Source organism: Equus quagga, chromosome 11 (assembly GCF_021613505.1).
Source record: "Equus quagga isolate Etosha38 chromosome 11, UCLA_HA_Equagga_1.0, whole genome shotgun sequence".
NCBI lineage: Eukaryota > Metazoa > Chordata > Mammalia > Perissodactyla > Equidae > Equus > Equus quagga.
Window position 1 is genome coordinate 96,236,477 of NC_060277.1, and position 17,078 is coordinate 96,253,554.

General features: G+C 58.5%; 2 protein-coding genes across 6 annotated transcripts; one reads left to right on the plus strand and one right to left on the minus strand.

Moving 5' to 3' along the window:
• Positions 1 to 1,431: 1,431 nt before the first annotated feature.
• On the plus strand, positions 1,432 to 6,070 carry LOC124247036 (tubulin gamma-2 chain). Its single transcript, XM_046675970.1, has 11 exons — positions 1,432 to 1,682; positions 1,948 to 2,060; positions 2,203 to 2,370; positions 2,686 to 2,754; positions 3,105 to 3,184; positions 3,588 to 3,714; positions 4,371 to 4,457; positions 4,571 to 4,720; positions 5,152 to 5,304; positions 5,388 to 5,549; positions 5,676 to 6,070. Exons 1-11 carry the CDS (start codon positions 1,634 to 1,636, stop codon positions 5,871 to 5,873), a joined length of 1,356 nt encoding a protein of 451 aa, XP_046531926.1. The 5' UTR covers positions 1,432 to 1,633; the 3' UTR covers positions 5,874 to 6,070.
• An 871-nt stretch (positions 6,071 to 6,941) lies between these two features.
• On the minus strand, positions 6,942 to 15,919 carry PLEKHH3 (pleckstrin homology, MyTH4 and FERM domain containing H3). 5 transcript variants are annotated; one of them, XM_046677687.1, is made up of 13 exons: positions 14,636 to 15,210; positions 13,209 to 13,264; positions 12,774 to 12,853; positions 12,480 to 12,671; positions 12,236 to 12,393; positions 12,004 to 12,124; positions 10,915 to 11,221; positions 9,872 to 10,079; positions 9,510 to 9,637; positions 9,058 to 9,190; positions 8,393 to 8,851; positions 7,903 to 8,094; positions 6,942 to 7,336 (listed from the first exon to the last, which is right to left on the minus strand). In XM_046677687.1, the coding sequence occupies exons 1-13, from the start codon at positions 15,041 to 15,043 to the stop codon at positions 7,160 to 7,162; spliced, it is 2,619 nt and encodes an 872-aa protein (XP_046533643.1). In that variant the 5' UTR covers positions 15,044 to 15,210; the 3' UTR covers positions 6,942 to 7,159. The 5 variants fall into 5 exon arrangements, 4 of the variants coding, with proteins under 4 accessions (XP_046533643.1, XP_046533642.1, XP_046533644.1 ...); XM_046677686.1 differs by having other exon boundaries at positions 6,943 to 7,336; positions 9,501 to 9,637; positions 14,636 to 15,209; XM_046677688.1 differs by lacking the exon at positions 14,636 to 15,210 and adding an exon at positions 15,226 to 15,917 and having other exon boundaries at positions 6,945 to 7,336; positions 9,501 to 9,637.
• Positions 15,920 to 17,078: the final 1,159 nt, after the last annotated feature.

The window sequence follows — 17,078 nt, forward strand, 5'->3', positions numbered from 1 at the left end:
CTTCCTCCACTTTATATGTGGGACGCCTGCCACAGCATGGCTTTTGCCAAGCGGTGCCATGTCTGCACCCGGGATCCAAACTGGCGAACCACGGGCTGCCGAGAAGCGGAACGTGCGAACTTAACCAGGCCGGCCCCATTACTTGTTTGATGTAACAGGGAGTAAGTGGAAACAATCTAATTGTCCCTGCATAGAAATAGAATAGACTGGTTATATTCATTTATTCATATATTGAAATACCATAAAGCAGTTAAAAGGAACAGGATAAACCTACACGCGTCAACATGGCTAAATCACAAAAATCTAATGTAGGGTGAAAAAAGCAGGTTGCAAAAGGATATTACACGCTGATACCAGTTATATAAAATTTCAAAACAAAAAATATATAGTAAAAATACAAAATCATGCTTGTATGCTTAAAACTTTTTATAATTTAAAATAAAATAGAAACCACAATGAGATACTACTTCACACTCATCAAGATGGCTATTATTTTTAAAAAACCCCAATAACAGAAAGTAACAAGTGTTGACATGCATATGGAGAAATTGGAACCCTTGTGCATTGCTGGTGGGAACACAAAATGGTGCGGCTGCTGTGGAAAATGATACGGCAATTCCTCAAGAAGTTAAACATAGAATTACCACATGATCCAGCAATTCTACTTCTGGGTATATACCCAGAAGAATTTAAAGCAGGGACTCAAACAGATATTCGTACACTGATGTTCATAGCAACATTATTCACAGTAGCCAATTGTTGGAAGCAACCTCATTGTCCATTGACAGATAAATGGATAAACACAAAAGGTGGTATATACATACAATGGAATATTATACAGTCTTAAAAAGGAATGAAATTTAGACATATGCTACAACATGGAGTAACCTTGAGGACATTATGCTAAATAAGCCAGACACAAAAGGACACATACTGTATGATTCCACTTATATGCAGTACCTAGGGTAGTCAAATTCATAGAGACAAAGTAGAATGGTGATGGGCATGGGGAGGGGGGAGCGATATTACTAATAGGTACAGAGTTTCAGTTTGGGAAGAGAACAAAGTTGTGGAGATGAATGGTGGTGACAGTTGCAGAACAACGTGTGTACCTAATGCCACAGAACTGTACACTTAAAAATGGTTAAAATGGTAAATTTTATGTTAGGTATATTTAATTTAAAAAGAGAAATTTAAAAGAAGAAAATTGGCTTGAGCAGAGGCAGTAGAGTAGCTCACCTATCTATATAGCGCCGCTGACCCCATACACCTGGACCGCCCCTCCTCTCCCCTCCCCTCCCCCACAGCCCGTCGCCACCCTGCAGCTCCGGCGTCTTACTGAGCAGGCGCGGAGCTGGGGCGGGGGGGTTGGGGGGGGCAGGAGGGGGCGTGGCCTCACTCTGCGCCTGCGCTGAATTCCAGCTGCGACTGCTGTTAGGGAAATGATGCCCAGGTTGGACTCCCTGGCCCGCTGGCCGTGGGGAGGCCCGCACTGCACACGCGCAGACCGAGCACCCGCGTCAAAAGACGAAGAGAACGCGCGTTCCTCGCGTCCTCCGCACCCGGCTGCCGGGCATTCGTCTCTGCCGTGACTCCCGCCAGGCCAGGCTGGCGCGCCCACGTCTGGAGAGCGATGCCCCGGGAGATCATCACCCTGCAGCTGGGCCAGTGCGGCAACCAGAGTGAGCAAGCGAGCGCCGGGCCCCTCCTGTCTCCGGTTCTACCCCTTCGGGTCCCACCCAAGTGCTTGGCATCCTCCAGTCCCCCTTTTCCTTCCAATGAACCCCTTCCCGTACTGCGCATGATGAAGGAACAAGCCCCAGACCAAGAGCCGCGCCTCCAGCCCTGGGCTGTGACGGCTCCCAGACCAGGCGTGTTGGGTGCACCCTCTGAGTGTGGCAGCCTCTGAGCCTAACCTTGACTCAGGCATCTTTCCCCATCCCCTAGTTGGGTTCGAGTTCTGGAAACAACTGTGCGCCGAGCATGGTATCAGCCCCGAGGGCATCGTGGAGGAGTTTGCCACCGAGGGCACTGACCGCAAGGACGTCTTTTTCTACCAGGTGCCCCCAGCGAATTGGCCAGGGGTCCTAAAGGGAAGGGCAGCGGCTGGCTTGAGGAGGGAGGGCAGGCAGGAGCCAGAGTTGGGAGGACGGAGGCCTTGGCCTTAGCTGATTTGGCCCCCTCCTGGACTCCCCTTGACAGGCAGACGATGAGCACTACATCCCCAGGGCGGTGCTGCTGGACCTGGAGCCCCGGGTGATCCACTCCATCCTCAACTCCCCCTATGCCAAGCTCTACAACCCAGAGAACATCTACCTGTCGGAGCATGGAGGAGGGGCTGGCAACAACTGGGCCAGCGGATTCTCCCAGGTATCCAGGTGGCTGTCTCAGAGACCCTTGATGTTCCCTCCCCTGGACAAGGCAGGCTCAAGCAGCCTGGGGATATGACCAGATCAGACTGACAATAAATAAGAGACAAAGGGATACCCTAACAAGAGGGACAGTCAGGGAGAGGTTTATGCAGTGTGTGCAAATCATTTAGAAAGTAGCATCTCTGGGTTGAGGGCCACTGCTGAGGCTCTGCTTGAGAGCAGCAGCAGTGCCCCAGGATAGACTTCTTGGTGCTGAAAAGAGATGCTCTGCAGAACCTTCATCCTGACCCTCCCTTCCCATGTCTCTATACAGGGTGAGAAAATCCATGAAGACATTTTCGACATCATAGACCGAGAAGCAGATGGCAGTGACAGCCTAGAGGTGAGGTTCTGCCCACTGAAGAAAAAAAAAAGGCGGCTGAAAAGTGCTGGGGAAAGGTCGGGAGGTAGCGTGAACAGGTCGTGTGATGGGGGCATTCAATTCAAAACTCATTTATTGAGCATCAAATGTGAGATGTTGGGGTAAATAAGGAACAGTTCTTGTCATCAGGGAGATCCTAATCTGGATGGCATCAGCTCCTTCGGCATGAGCCTTCCTTCCCAAGGAGCCTCAGCCTGGATGGAGACACAGGAAGTCTTGAGACACGAGTGTGTTGGGAGTGGGGGATGAGACAAGCCTGAAGCTTCTCCCCCAGATCCCTGGAGACTGCCTCTCCATCCTTCCCCATGCAGGGCTTCGTGCTGTGTCATTCCATTGCTGGGGGGACAGGTTCTGGCCTGGGCTCCTATCTCTTGGAGCGACTGAATGACAGGTAAGCCTGTGTTTGGCGAAAAGGCATTAGCCCTACTTCTCTAGGTAATGTCTGTCTTTCTTGTCACTTTTTATCTTGGACTGGAAGGGCTGCCACTACCCTTTTGAGTCATAGATAGGAACAGAGCCTAGCTACCCAGGGAACATCTTGGAAGCAATAACTCTGGGAGGAGGATTTGCCTAGGGAGAGGAGGGGACCTATAGGGTTTGCTTCTTTAGGCGTATCCTTTTTGGCTCCTGGGCCCTGAAGACTCAGTTCTGCCCTCACCTCTTTTTCATAAGAGCTTGGTGGCACTTGGGAAGGAATGACTCCTGTTGACCCTGGAGAAGGCAGAGATGGGCAGTGATGAGGGGCCTTCCAATTCACTTTGCCACCTTCCCTTTTCCCTCTTCCTCACCCCCAGGTACCCCAAGAAACTGGTGCAGACGTACTCAGTGTTTCCTAATCAGGACGAGATGAGCGATGTGGTGGTCCAGCCCTACAATTCACTGCTCACACTCAAGAGGCTGACCCAGAATGCAGACTGTGTGGTGAGCGTAGGAGGAGGGAGTGGGGGCTTTGGTCTGCCTCCCCAAACCGATGAGACACATACATCCTGCCATTCCCAAGCCCCTCCCCAGAGAACACAGGACCAACAAAGCCATACCTGAAGGCCCAAGTTATGAAATAAGGACCTGACCCCAAGTTGCTTACAGTCTCTTTAGGCAGCCAGACTCTCAACAAAGTGAATACCCCACCTCCCTAAGTGCTCCCACTCTGCCTATTTAATGCCTACTCATGCTTAAATTCTCAGCCCAAGAGTCATTTTCTTAGCAAAACTTTCCCTTCCGCCCAATCAAGGTCAAATTCCTTTGTGCATATTTCAGGCTGTAACTGTCCTTTTCTAGTTAATGTCAGTCTCCCTCTCCTAGACTGTAGACCTGGTGAGGGGGAAGACCATGCCTGTTTTACTCTCCATGGTGTCTCCAGAGCCAAGCACAGTGTGTGGCACATGGGGACACTCAAATATTTGTTTACTGTACTGGATGGTAGAAAGTGTCTCCTGCTGCCCCAGACAGTACTTTTCCTTTAAAATTAACAAACCTACTTCTTGGATTTGGAGTTAAGAGGGGAGCTAAGCTAATAACTTATTTCTCTGCCCCTTTTCTCCTCAAAAAGGTGCTGTGACCCTCTTCTGTCCCCCCAGGTGGTGCTGGACAACACAGCCCTGAACCGGATCGCCACAGACCGCCTGCACATCCAGAACCCCTCCTTCTCCCAGATCAACCAGCTGGTGAGCCCCCACTCCCGGACTCCTTTGGAATAGAACCCTTCCTTGCTGGGGTGCCATCTGGGGAAGGGAGGCCCCCCAGGCCAAGGCGCATGACATGGCACCCCTGTCCCCAGGTGTCCACCATCATGTCGGCCAGCACCACCACCCTGCGTTACCCCGGCTACATGAACAACGACCTCATCGGCCTCATTGCCTCGCTCATTCCCACACCGCGGCTCCACTTCCTCATGACCGGCTACACCCCCCTCACCACGGACCAGTCAGTAAGAGCAGCCCTCAGTGTGTCAGGCCAGGCTGGCCCTGGGCCCAGCAGGCCCTCAGCTGGCCTTTCTCTTCTCCCTGTGGCCCCAGGAACCGCCTTTTGCAGCCCCCAGAGGCTCTGCACTCAGGGACTGGCCCAGGCTGTAAGACTTCCTTGCTGACTTGCTCTCCCCTTCCCTCAGCCTTTGGCTCCCTGCAGGGCGTGGGCTGTACGGGGTCTGCTTCTGCTCCTGCACAGGGCCATGAGCTTGCTGAGCTGAGGAGGGCTAAGATTCCTGATCCCACAGCAGAGGCTCAGTATAGACCTGAATCGAAGGACACTCCCCAAAGAGACCATACTACCCTGAGTCTGGTGGGGGACTTGTGTTGTCTGCTTCTCTCTGGACTGTGCCCTGAGTGCTGGCCTTGCCCCTGTGGCCCACTCTCCCCTCAGGTGGCCAGCGTGAGGAAGACCACGGTCCTGGATGTCATGAGGCGGCTGCTGCAGCCCAAGAACGTGATGGTGTCCACAGGCCGAGATCGCCAGACCAACCACTGCTACATCGCCATCCTCAACATCATCCAGGGGGAGGTGGACCCCACCCAGGTAGGGGAGGCCCCTTCATTCCACCCCCGGAACCCACAGGGGCAGAGGGGAGGCTACTGTCATCATGCCTGTGCCCTCCCCAGGTCCACAAGAGCCTGCAGAGGATCCGGGAACGGAAGTTGGCCAACTTCATCCCCTGGGGCCCAGCCAGCATCCAGGTGGCCCTGTCAAGGAAGTCTCCCTACCTGCCCTCAGCCCATCGAGTCAGTGGGCTCATGATGGCCAACCACACCAGCATCTCCTCGGTGAGGCTAGTCTCCTGGTCTTATTTGGCCACTCTGTTCTACCAGCCACCTTCTCATTCTCTGCGTGTCTGTTCCAACTCCCTGTCCTGCACTGGCTCCCATCCTGGAGATTTCTATCTCTTTCAGCTCTTTGAAAGTTCCTGCCAGCAGTATGATAAGCTGCGGAAGCGGGAAGCCTTCCTGGAGCAGTTCCGTAAGGAGGACATCTTTAAGGAGAACTTTGACGAGCTGGACAGGTCCAGGGAGGTTGTGCAGGAGCTCATAGATGAGTACCATGCAGCTACCCGGCCGGACTACATCTCCTGGGGCACCCAGGAGCAGTGACTTCCTCCCCACTACTCCCCCTGGAATGTAAGCACAGCCCCCATCATGCCTGGTTCCTCTGACCCCAATTCCCTCACCAACAACCTTTCTAGGCTCATCTCCAGCTCAGGAGCTGGCCCTACTTCCTCCCTTCCATACCCTGACCCTTGATATGCTTGTTGAATCTAATAAAGTAATAAAGCTTGGTTGTGAATATACTCAGGGCTTGGTTTGTGAATATGGCGGATGACGAAGGGATCTCCATGTTCCCTCCCATTTCCCAGGCACATGTTGGTAGAGTGGCCTTTACCTGGTCTGTTTCCACTGGCATCCCTCACCTAGAACCAGGCTGTTTTACTGGAGTAGCTCTATCTCAAGATCACAGAGGGTTACGGAGGTCTGTTGTCTCCTCAGTGCCTAAGCTCCTGCCCCAGGGCAGATCAGTTTGCCCCAGCCTCCTCCACTCAGGGCAGAAGCTGTGGGGGCTACTAAAAGAGGGCCTGAAGCATTCTGAGCAGGTCAGGAAGGCCGGGACTCTGGATTCCCAGTGCCCAAGTCCATCAGATCCTCAGGAACCCAACCCAATTCAACCCAACCCGATAAAACAGGAACAGAACTCAGGAGAAGGGCTGAGCCCATCCTGATAAGGTGTTCATCTGTGCCAGAGAAGTTCTTGGGTCTGATCCTGCCCCAAGCTTCTCTCCATTCTAGGCCCAAAGCAGTAGGCACATCAAAGATGGACCCAACCAGGGCCTGGAAGCTGGACACCAGGATAGGAACTGGGTAGTGCCAGTCCTGATGACTCACTGTCCTCCGGCCTCAGGGACGCCAGGAGGCCACCCCTTTGCCACTCAAGGGAGAAGAGAGGGTGAGTAATTGCCAGCTTCCAAAACCACCCTCTTGCCTGCCCCACCCACCACCCTGTGGCAGCATACTGGCCAGGAAGAGGTTAAATCCACAAGGTCAAGGAGGGTGGAGCCCTGTGGTATCCACTCCCCTCAGTGCTGGTCAAAGCCCAGAGTGTGGGTGTCCCCAGGGGTGGAGCTCTGAGCTATAGGGCTCCAACTTGTCCCACTGACAACACTCCCACAGGAAGAGTTTGTGTAAATAAGGATTTTTTTTCTTTTGCTTCTCTTCTACAAATAAATTAAGAAAAAAACTAGAAAATTGTCTGCACCCATTGCAGCCCTTGGGTATGGGGTGTGCCCTGTCCCTGCAGGGCCACAAGGGTCCATGGTTCCCTCAAATTTCAGAGCAGTCCAAGTCCAGGCTGGAGGCAGGAGGGAGGTCGTGACCTCTTGGCAGGCTCAGTCCTGCAGCTGCCCTAAACAGCCAGACTGTCCCTGGGGCTCGTCCAGGCCCGGGTGCTGGCTGCGAGGGGAGGTGCCTGGCAGGTCTTGGCCTGGAGGAGAAGGGCTGCTGCAGGGCCTCTCTGGGGAGGGGTTGGCCAAGTAGGCATTCACCAGCTGCATGATCTCTTCCACCTAAGAGAGGGCAGAGGTCAGAGTGCCACAGGGGCCACTGGGTTCTCTTCTTTGTCTCATCCTCTACCGAGGCCCCTACCAAGGCCTTCCATGAGCTATCCCCTGCAACCTTTCCTTCCTCATCATCACTCTCTCCCTCCCTCACTAGATGCCAGTCACACTTGCTTCTTTCTGCTCTGCTAATATGCTAAATTTATTCTTATCTCAGGGCCTTTGTACTTGCAATTCCCTCTACTTGGAATGCTGTTCCTGCAGATCTTCCTATGGCTAGCTTAAATGTCACCTTCTCTGAGTATCCTTTCCTGACCATCCTACCTAATGCTATGGCTCCCTCCAGTCACTTCCTATCACACTACCTTTTCCTGTGTAGCATTTATCCCTACCTTAAATAGTCTGATTCCTTGTGTAGTGTCTGACTCTCCTGCTCTAATGTGAACTCCCTGAGCTTGTGTTTGATCACTGCTGGATGCCCAGGGCCTAGAGCTATACCTGGCCCATGCTCAGTGTGTAATAAATGTTTCTTAACATCCTTTCCTTTCCTCCTTCTACAGCCTCTTCCTACTCACCTGGGGACTCTGCAGGAGGAGCTGGCTCTCTCCCATCCTCAATGCCAGGGTGTGGGGTCCCATTAGCTGGCAGGCGGCCACATGGCCATAGCTGACACTGTGGATGGGCTCTGTCTCACCCGGTCGCGAGAAGGACATGGCCTTGGCACCCAGGCCCAGGCATAGCTTCTGTGGAGCGCCCCCACCAGGCTCCTGCCCACAGACAGGCAGAGTCAGGGTGGAGGGAGGGGATCCTGCAGCACTGTTTTTGGTCTGGGGGAGATGGCCGTGAGCGGGGAGTTTCCGGGTCCCCGCTGTGATCCACAGTGCATGTGTGCAGGGGGCTAAGGCTCCAGAGAGGGAGGGCCCAAGGGCCAGTGACTTTTGGGGTTTGAGATGGGCAGCGGTGCTGGGTGTACGCAGTGAAGTGACCCTCACTGGGGGCCTGTGGCTCTGTGGCAAAGGTGTGGGGCTTGGGCCACCAGAGTCCCCTCTCCCTTCTCCCCCTCACCGTGCTCAGCTCCAGAACGTCATACCGAGCAGCGCCGAACCCTGGACACTGCGCCGCCAGAGCCAGGTAGGCAGCCATGGCCTCAGCTCGGCCCATGCCCCGTAGTCGCTTCCAGCCGCCCAGCACAGCAGCCGCCGTGCCGGCGCCACCTCCTCCCTCGCGGGCAGGGCTTCCCGCCGTGCGGCCGGCCCCACCGCGCCGGGCCCGCTCGGCCTGCCTCTTGGCCAGGCCCGGGCTCCAGATTGCCCCGGCCAGCAGGGCGGCGGAGGGGGCAGGCCTGGGGACCGGACGGGGAGAGTCTTCACGCGGCGGAGCCGAGGGCGGCAGCAAGCGGTCCAGGCGCGGCAGGGGCGCCCGCGGGGAGAAGTCCCGGTGCAGGCTCTGCAGGCGGAGCGCCGCCAGGGCGCGCAGCGTGTCGTCGGGCGGGGGCGGCCGGCCGCGCAACAGCAGAGCGTGAGCCTGCGGGCGGAGCAGCGGCGTCAGCGCGGGCAAGGCGGCTGGACCGCTGGACCATCGCGAAAGCACCTTGGGGTGTGCGATCTGCGGCCTGGGTTTGACTAGAGCCTCCCGCAGGGTTGCCAGAAAGATTAAATGAGATGGCCTAGAAAAGGAGGGGTTCAGGCTCGGGGGTCTTTTTGAGAGACACGCATACTGGAGATCCTTACCTGCTCAAAGAGGAAAGGCAGTTCGTGACCGTCTGGGGACAGCCCCTCAGGGTGCAGAGGTCCGTGAAGACGCAGACACAGTCTCCAACCCGAGTCTGGCGAGTCCTCCAGCCCGGCTTCCTCAGCGGCCAGACTACAGAAGAGAAAACGGCGCGACGTGACGCAGAAGCAGGGCCCCCGAGGCACCGGCCGCTGGGGATCCGGCAGGACAAAACTGGGGGCGGGGCCACATATTTGGGGCGGGGCCCCGCCGGAGTGGACGGCGGAGGTGAGTCCGGAAGCCAGACTGCAACCCGCCAGCTCGCAGGGGTCCATCTGTGAACCAGCAACAAACATCACTGGGCAGGGTAGTGGCAAGCGCTCAATAAACGTTTGCTTAGGGATTGACCGAAACTGAGAGGCAGATGGGCTAACGGAGAGCAGGGCTGGGGCTGGACATTTACTTCTCAAACCTGGTGAGCACGTCGGCCACGAGAGTCCCCCCAGCCAGGGCTCGCTCCTGGGCCCCCCGCTGCTCGTACAGTGCGAACGCGTTACGGCTCCGGGTCAAGCCCAGCCGCCCCACCAGCTCCCGAGCAACCTGGAGGGAAGAGAGCGTGAGGGGGAAGTCAGACTGCGCAGGGGTCTTGCTAATACTTCTGGAGGGGCTGATCCAACTGGAAGGGTCTTTCAGGACTTAGTCCCGCCACAGACACCCATTACCCAAATGATGAATCTCAGACTCGGGCAAACCTAGGGCCCAGGCACCAGGAGAGCCGGGCATGGCAAGCTGGGAAGAAGGGTTGAGGTCTCGGGGGTCTTTCTGTGGCCTTACCTCCCCTGCCGTGGTGTGGGAATCTATGGCCACAGGGCAGGCACCAGCCCCTGGACAGTGCACGGTGCACAACAGCTCCTGCCGTCGGCTCAGCGCGGAAATCTCCGCCAGCGACGGCACCAGCTCCCGGCCGCGCGTCCGGCCCAGCGCTTTCCGGATGAAGCGCGCGAATTCTGCCAGTTCCGAGTCCGGGAGCGCCTGCTCCGTCCTGGGTTAGGGAGAACCCGAGGATCAGTGCTCAGAACGAACGCTTTCCTGCTCCCTGTCCCTCCTGCCTTCTTATTTTATAGTTTATTTCATCTCATCAATTCCCTCCTCTCCAACTTTAAGTTTCTTGAAGGCAGTGACTGGGTCCTATGAATCTACCCCTGGTTCTCTGTATGGAGCTGAAGTACTTTTTTTTTTTTTTGAGGAAGGTTAGCCCTGAGCTAACTACTGCCAATCCTCCTCTTTTTGCTGAGGAAGACTGGCCCTGAGCTCACATCCGTGCCCATCTTCCTCCACTTTATACGTGGGACGCCTACCACAGCATGGCGTGCCAAGCGGTGCTATGTCCGCACCCGGGATCCGAACCGGCGAACCCCAGGCCGCCAAAGCGCAACGTGCGCACTTTACCGCTGGGCCACCGGCCGGCCCTGAATTACTTTCTAAGCCCCCTGGCAGCTCTCTCCTAGCTGCCCCCTTCCATTTCCCAGTCTTCATGATCCTTCTTCAGGCTGAAATCCAAAATCCAGGCGCATTCCGATTTCCAACCTAAAAGCCCTGGCGCTGGACTACCTCAGTCCCGAGGAAAAGCAGCGTTTTAATAATTCCTTTGCACAAAGGGGGCGCCTTTTTGTAATTCCTCCGTCCACAAGAGGGATACGATCTTGTAATTCCCACAAAGGCGCTGTACATATTAGCAGCAGCCCTGACCTTGAGCAAGTCCCTTCCCTTCTTTGGTTCTAAGTTCTCCATCTGCCAAACGCCTTAGAAAGGCCTGTCGTTCTCTCCCAGCCTTGTGGCTCCCTTGCCTTGGCCTTACCCCACCCCTGCCCTCTCACCTCTCCAAATGACCCAGGAGGTGCCCCCGTACAGCTCCCCCAGGCCGGAAGGTGCAGCTCATGCAAGTGAGGAGCTGCCAGTACCGCAGGGCCGCGGGGTCTTGGGTAGCTGGGGGTCCAGGGGGGCCCGCAGGGCCCGAGGTCTGCTTAGCCAGCTGCAGGAAGAGTTCGTCGCGGAGTGCGGGCAGGTCCCGGCAGGTCTGGAGCACACCCTGCATCAGGGGCCCGGGGCGCCGCGCCCCCTCCAGCGCCTGCAGCGCCAGGAACAGCCGCACCGCCTCCTCACGCAAGGGTGCATAGCCTGGACCTGCGGAAGGGTGGGGGTGGAGGGACGGTTTGGAGAGGGGACACGGAGCTGGGCCCTGGGAGGAAGGCATGAACCAGGGGAAGGTCAGAGGGAGTATAAGGGGACAGGGGGTGGTAAGAAGGGGAGAGTTCGAACGACAGGAAGAATGGAGGGAAAGCAATGGTCCCCACAGAGAGAGCCAAACTCTCAACCCCTGCCTCCCAGGAATCACCCCTCCTCTGTTAAGGCTGCACTTTGAATAAGTAACCTAGAGGGATAGACTAAAGGACACAGGTTGAAACCCCAGATTCTGTAATTGGGGACTGAGAGTCATCACCATGGGCTAGAAAACGGGCTGGATTGGGAGTCAGAAAAGAAGGGTTCTTCTCCAGGCTCCCCTTAATCCTCTAGCTTTAGGATCTGGGCCAGTCACTATGCCCTTTTGGGGAGAAGTATAGCTGGATGAGGCCAGCTCATTCTCCCAAAGTGGTGGTTTTTCTACCACTTGTAAAGGTAGTATGACCTGGTCTTAAGAGTAATGAAAAAATGGAGGAGAATGTAAAAACCCATGAAGGAGCATCAATAGGCAGAATGAGACCCATAGAGAAGGTGGCCAAAGGGAGCCTTTTTTTCCGTGCTGGCTTCCATCCCTGCCATGCGGAACGTCAGTCTGGACAGCTTCCAGCTCACCTTCATCCTTTGAAAGGTGAGGGCTGGGTAGGTCCCCTGAGGACTCCTAGGTCCCTGTGAGGTGAGGCATTCAGCTTCCCCATCCGAGGGACCTGGGCCATGGCGCCACTCACCTGGCGCGCTGACTCCATAGGGCAGGGGCAGTAGTGGGGCGTACAAAGCCCCGCTGGTGTGCCTCAGAATCGGGTTCCGCCGGTAAATAAGGGCCACGGCCTCCGGGTCCCCACAACTCTCCTAGAGGCCAGGGAAAGGGTCACAGTGAAGGAGAAAGGGACTCTCTGTGAGCCCAGAAAGCTTCTGGGTCCACCACTCTCTTCTTTCTCAATGGAGTCCCCTCTCTCGCACCTGAATGTCCCTGAGCAGCAGCTGGGTGGGAGTCTCCAGCGGCGCTTTGGAGGCGATCACTTCGCGCAGCGCCACCGCCCAGCGCTCTGCTTCGGCCTGGCGCGGGGAGCAGAGCCGAACGCTGTGCTTCCGGCCAGACACGGTCACTGACCACAGCCCTGGGGGAAAGAAAAGAGGCGGAGGGCAATCAGGGCCGGCTGGGGCTGCCGGCCTAGGAGGTAGGAGAGTCCCCGCGAGGTCTCACCGGTTTCCTTGGGCCTGCGCTCTGGGCCGGTCACGGAGCACAGGCTGGTGAGCACGAGGCTCCCGAGGCGCCGCGCGCCCTTCCCGCTGCTGCTGAACTGGTCCAGGGAGTCCCGGGTGAGCACGAACCAGGCGCGGCGCGGAGGCAACCAGGGCCGCGCCCCTCCTCCGCGGGGCTCGCGGTACAGCCAACCTGGGGAGAGGACAGGGAGGGAAAGGGGATCAGCAGGAGACGACAATATCCCCTGGAGAGTTGGGATTGGGGGCCTCCAGAGTGCGTGAGATAGGTCCCCACCTTTCACGACGACGTCCGGGTCGTCCTCTGGGGGCCCTTTCTCCGGGATGAGGCTCCGCGTCTCCTCCCAGCTCTGCAGCCTGGGCCGGAGGGGAGGGAGAGTTGGGCGAGGCTGCCGGTCCTTCACCCCGCCTCCAGGGGGCTCCTCAGTAGGGGCTCCCTAGATCGCGAGGGGTGCCTGCTCCCGGGCTGGGCACCCCTCCCCCAGGCTGTGAGAACCGCTGGGCCGTTCTGACCTCGCACCAGAAATAGCCCCTACCCCCCCTTCCTCCCCGCGCCCCCAGCCGGACCGCCCCCCCGGGACCCCGGCCAAACCACAGCGTCCGGCGGTGTAAGGGCCTCTCCCTTATTTCGCAACAGCGGGAGGGAAGACGGCGAGGATGGGGGTCCCGGGAACGGGCTAGGGTCTCCGGAAGATGGGACGCAGGGGCTCACCTGTCTGAGACCGGCCCGCTCCTCACAGGCTGCGTCAGCGTCACGTCCAGGGGGCTCTGGGGAAACAGGCAGGGCAGTCCTCGGATCAGAGCCCTCCTCCGGGAATGCCCGTGGCTTCTCCCCCTAGGACAGCGCTGCTCAGGGGATTGAGGAATTAAGGAGTGGGGTCGTGACTGTGACAGAGCCAGCGAGCTGAAGCTGCTGGGCTTGCCCCTTTGGCCAGTCTCTACAGAACAGCCCTAGTTAAGAAGCCAAAGCTCTCTCGTCGTCTCAGTTACTCTTTGAAGATGCAATCAGAGGTGGGGAGGGTAGAAAGAGCACTGGGCAGAGAGTCAGGAGACCTGAGTTCTAACACCAGATGGACCACTAACTCGCTGTGGAACCTTGGCAAGTACCTTCGAGGCTTTGGGCATTAGCTTCCCCCATCTTTGAAAATGGAGAGGTGGATAAAGACTCTCCTGGCAGGCTCGAAGTCACCCCCCTCCTCGTTTTCCCTTCCTTGACTGATGGGCACAGACGTGAATGAAGGGAAAAGGGACCCTTTCAGCATAGGGCTTTCTCCAAGAACTTCTGATGCCCTCCCACAGACACCCCTGAGACTCAATGGTAAGCAGAGACCCTGCCCCTTTGCTGGGGCTCAGAAAGGACTGACCAGGCTGAGGAATGGCACACACTCAGCAGGGGAGGTGCAGTTCAGGACTTTGCCCTTCCCCCACCCACCCCCATGTCCTGGAACTTCAACTGTAGACTGGGGTCTGACAGAGGCTGCAAACTCCTCCAGGAGTCAGGTCAGACGGGAATCGTGCCACTGTCCCATTGCGCCCGGACTGCTAAAGCCAAGAAGGGGAGGTGGGGGAGGGAGCCAGGGACACCTGTCCCCAAGCTCTCGGGAGGGGGGGGTGGAGGTGGAGCCTGAGGGAGGCATTGGTGTGGTTCACAGAGCCGACTCTGCCCAGGCTGGAAGCTTGGGTACGCCTGGGTCCTGTGCCCTCCTGGGGTGCAGATCCACCTATTTTCCAGAGGATCTGAGAGGGGCTCTAAGTCACACCACCACGGGGGCAGGTGCTGACCACTCTCTTAGACCAACCCCTAATCGCAGTCCCCTGCTTCCCTCCCTCCCCTCCTCTATATTTATCCGCCCTCCGCCTCCGCCAGGTGCTGGCGCCGGCCCCGGCGGCGCAGCCCGCCCCACCCGGGCACTGAGCCACTGGGCCTGCTGGAGACCCCTGAGCGGGGGATGGGAGCCTGACCCAGGCCACAGCACAATCGAGTCTGGTCGCCGGTGGGCAGGGGCATCGGAGAGGATACGTCAGGGGATGGAGGTCTCCCACACCAATCGAACCTCAGTTTCCCCACGGGGAGAGTCGACAAAACCGGGGAGCCGCGTGTCTCTCACCATCCCCTCAGGGATTCCCCAGGAGCCTCACCAGGGAGGGCCGAGAGTTCTCTCCAGAGTGGCAGGGTAATGAGGAGGGGTCCTCGAAGAGTTGTGGCCCCCAGCTCCCTCTCCGTGGGGTCCCCGTCACGGACCCCAATCTGAGGATACCTTCTCCCCCTCGCCCAGGTCCCTGCGGCGGGAGCTCCCGCATCTGGCCCCAGTGCTCAGCGCTCACGGACTGGGAGCTGAGCGGAGCGGACCCAGGCGTCCGAGCCGCCCAGCCGGCCTCTCCACATTCCTCGGCGCTGGCGGAGGCGGAAGGAGACGGGATGGGACGCGGGCCCGGCGGGGAAGGGAGAGGCAGGGCCAGGTCGGGCCACGCGTGACGCCTCCCCTGCCTCAGGGCTCCCAGCAGGTGGACAGCGCCCAGCGTGCGGCGCGAGGCCCCCAGGCACATCCCGAGTAGGGCTGCTCCTTGAGCTTCAGGGGGCTTCTGGCCCCCAGGCAAAAAAAAAACCTCTCCCACGTCCCCAGTCCCCAAGCACAGGGCGTTTGGCTGGAGTCTGGAGCAGGATCAGGCATGACGGCCGGTTGTAGGGAGAGGGATTGAAACAAGGCTCCAACCCCCCTGGGACTTACCCTCCCGCCGCCCGCTGGACTCGGGGTCCGTAGCTCAAAGGTCTCCTCGTCCTCGTCCTCGTCCCCGTCCCCGCTAAGCTCGCCGTCCCCGTAGTCCCGGTGCAGAAGAGTAAAGCCTCGACGGCAGCAGAGGAGCCACCACAATCCCCCGGGGAGAGGCATCTGGACGAGCAGCCGGAGGATGGGGGCGCGGGTAGCCGGGGCCGAGCTGCAGGGGGTCGGAGAAACTGGCGGGGCTCCGACCCGAGCGGGGGAAAGATGAGGCGGGAGGAGGAAAAGGGAGAGGGGGACAGGAATGGGGCAGTGTCTGCCGCTGGGGTGCAAGGGGTCGCTACCTAGAGCCTGCGGGGGGGGGGGGGGGGGGGGCGGGGGGGGGGGGCCCGGGGGGGGGGGGGGGGAGCGTCCAGGGCCCGGGGTGGGGGGGGGGGTGAGGAGGGAGCAATGTCCGGAGCTGGGAAGTAGTGTCCGTTGTAGTGTCCAGCCCTGTGGGGGGCAGTGTCCGGTTCAGTGTCCGAGGTGGGCAGCTGTCCAAGCTCCAGGGAGGGTCGTGTCCGGTAGGGTGTCCGGTGGCCGGGGCCCGGGCCGCGCGCGCTGCGCTCCCTGCAGCCCCCGGACTGGCGCTCTAGGGACGCGAGCACAGCGCCGGGACCCCGCCTCCCCAACCCCCTCCCCTCCCGGGCGGCCCCCCCTTCTTTCTCTCCTCCCTTCTTTACAGGGCAGGGTCCAGTTTTCGTCACAGCCTCCTCTGTCCAATCCCCGTACCTGGCGCCGGGCGCGGCCACCAATCAAACTACTGAAACCACGGCGGGTTGCATCATGTGCCTCTGGCTTAGTGACAGCGGGGAGGGGCAGGGCAATCGGGAGGGAGGGGGCGGTGCTATGTTAGCCACGCCCCCGCTTCTGAGGTCGGTCGCAGAGAGCTAGTGACGTCACGGAAGCCCGCCTTCATGCTCTTGTTTTAACTCTTGACTCACCGACCAACAGATTAAAAACCCTCTTGATAGGGAGCTTTGGAAAATGAAGGGCATAGGGCATAGAGGAAGGTGCTGACTGCTGCCCTCTGAAGTCCTGTCTCGTCTTAGGGTCCCTGAGAAAGGAAAGAGCCTTAGCTACCTGCGCCAGGCTCAGCTCTAGGGGTGGACCTCCGCCCCTGGATAAAGGAGTCCAATTCCTCGGTCTGAGTCACCTCCCTTTTGAGGTGAAGAAGCTGAGGCAGAGGCTCTGGGAAAGCGAAGACCTAGGCAGGAAGTAGAATCTAATTTAGAGCGCACAGTTCACTGAACTCCAGTGGGGAGACTAACTCTGGATTCTAGGGAATTCTGTGATCTTCCAATGGAGTGGAGGCCTCGCAGGGTGAATATCCTGCGGTTGTGTGTACGAAGGGGTTAACCGAGGGGCTAAGCGGACGGGGCGGGGCCGCGGACGGGGCGGGGCCAGGGCCAACGCGGGCGCGCGCGTGTGTTGCTGACTCAGCGGCGATTCCCGCGGTCTCCGGTGGAGGGTTCCAGGTTGGCCCCCAGTGGCTGGCGTGGGGGACCCTTTGAAGATCGGCGCCATCTCCAGGCCTTCCCTGGATCCTGATCCCTGGAGGCCGTGGCTCTCGGTTTTTGCCGCCGGAGGCTCTGGGAACGTAGGCTAGCCCGAGCTGGGAGGGGCGGGACAGGGCGGGGACGTCAGGCCAGCGCCTCCCTAGAGACCTTTCCGCCACGCCCCGCCCTTCTTGCCCTGGGTCCCCAGACTGCTGGCTGGAGTGGTCGGGGCAGCTTTGCTGACCGGATATTAAACTGCGAGAGTTGTCGCACGTGAACACCATCCTGCCTGTCGCTCGTGGTTGTGAAAACAAAGACCAGGAA

Excerpts from the sequence above, each read along its gene's own strand:
- LOC124247036 (XM_046675970.1), top strand. The coding sequence starts at position 1,634 with ATGCCCCGGGAGATCATCACCCTGCAGCTGGGCCAGTGCGGCAACCAG. Across the intron at positions 3,185-3,587 it reads TTGGAGCGACTGAATGACAG|GTACCCCAAGAAACTGGTGC; the intron begins GTAAGCCTGTGT and ends CCTCACCCCCAG. Across the intron at positions 4,721-5,151 it reads CCCTCACCACGGACCAGTCA|GTGGCCAGCGTGAGGAAGAC; the intron begins GTAAGAGCAGCC and ends CTCTCCCCTCAG.
- PLEKHH3 (XM_046677686.1), bottom strand. The coding sequence starts at position 15,043 with ATGTGCCTGGGGGCCTCGCGCCGCACGCTGGGCGCTGTCCACCTGCTG. Across the intron at positions 11,222-12,003 it reads CTATGGAGTCAGCGCGCCAG|GTCCAGGCTATGCACCCTTG; the intron begins GTGAGTGGCGCC and ends ACCCTTCCGCAG. Across the intron at positions 10,080-10,914 it reads CTCCTGGGTCATTTGGAGAG|GACGGAGCAGGCGCTCCCGG; the intron begins GTGAGAGGGCAG and ends TCCCTAACCCAG.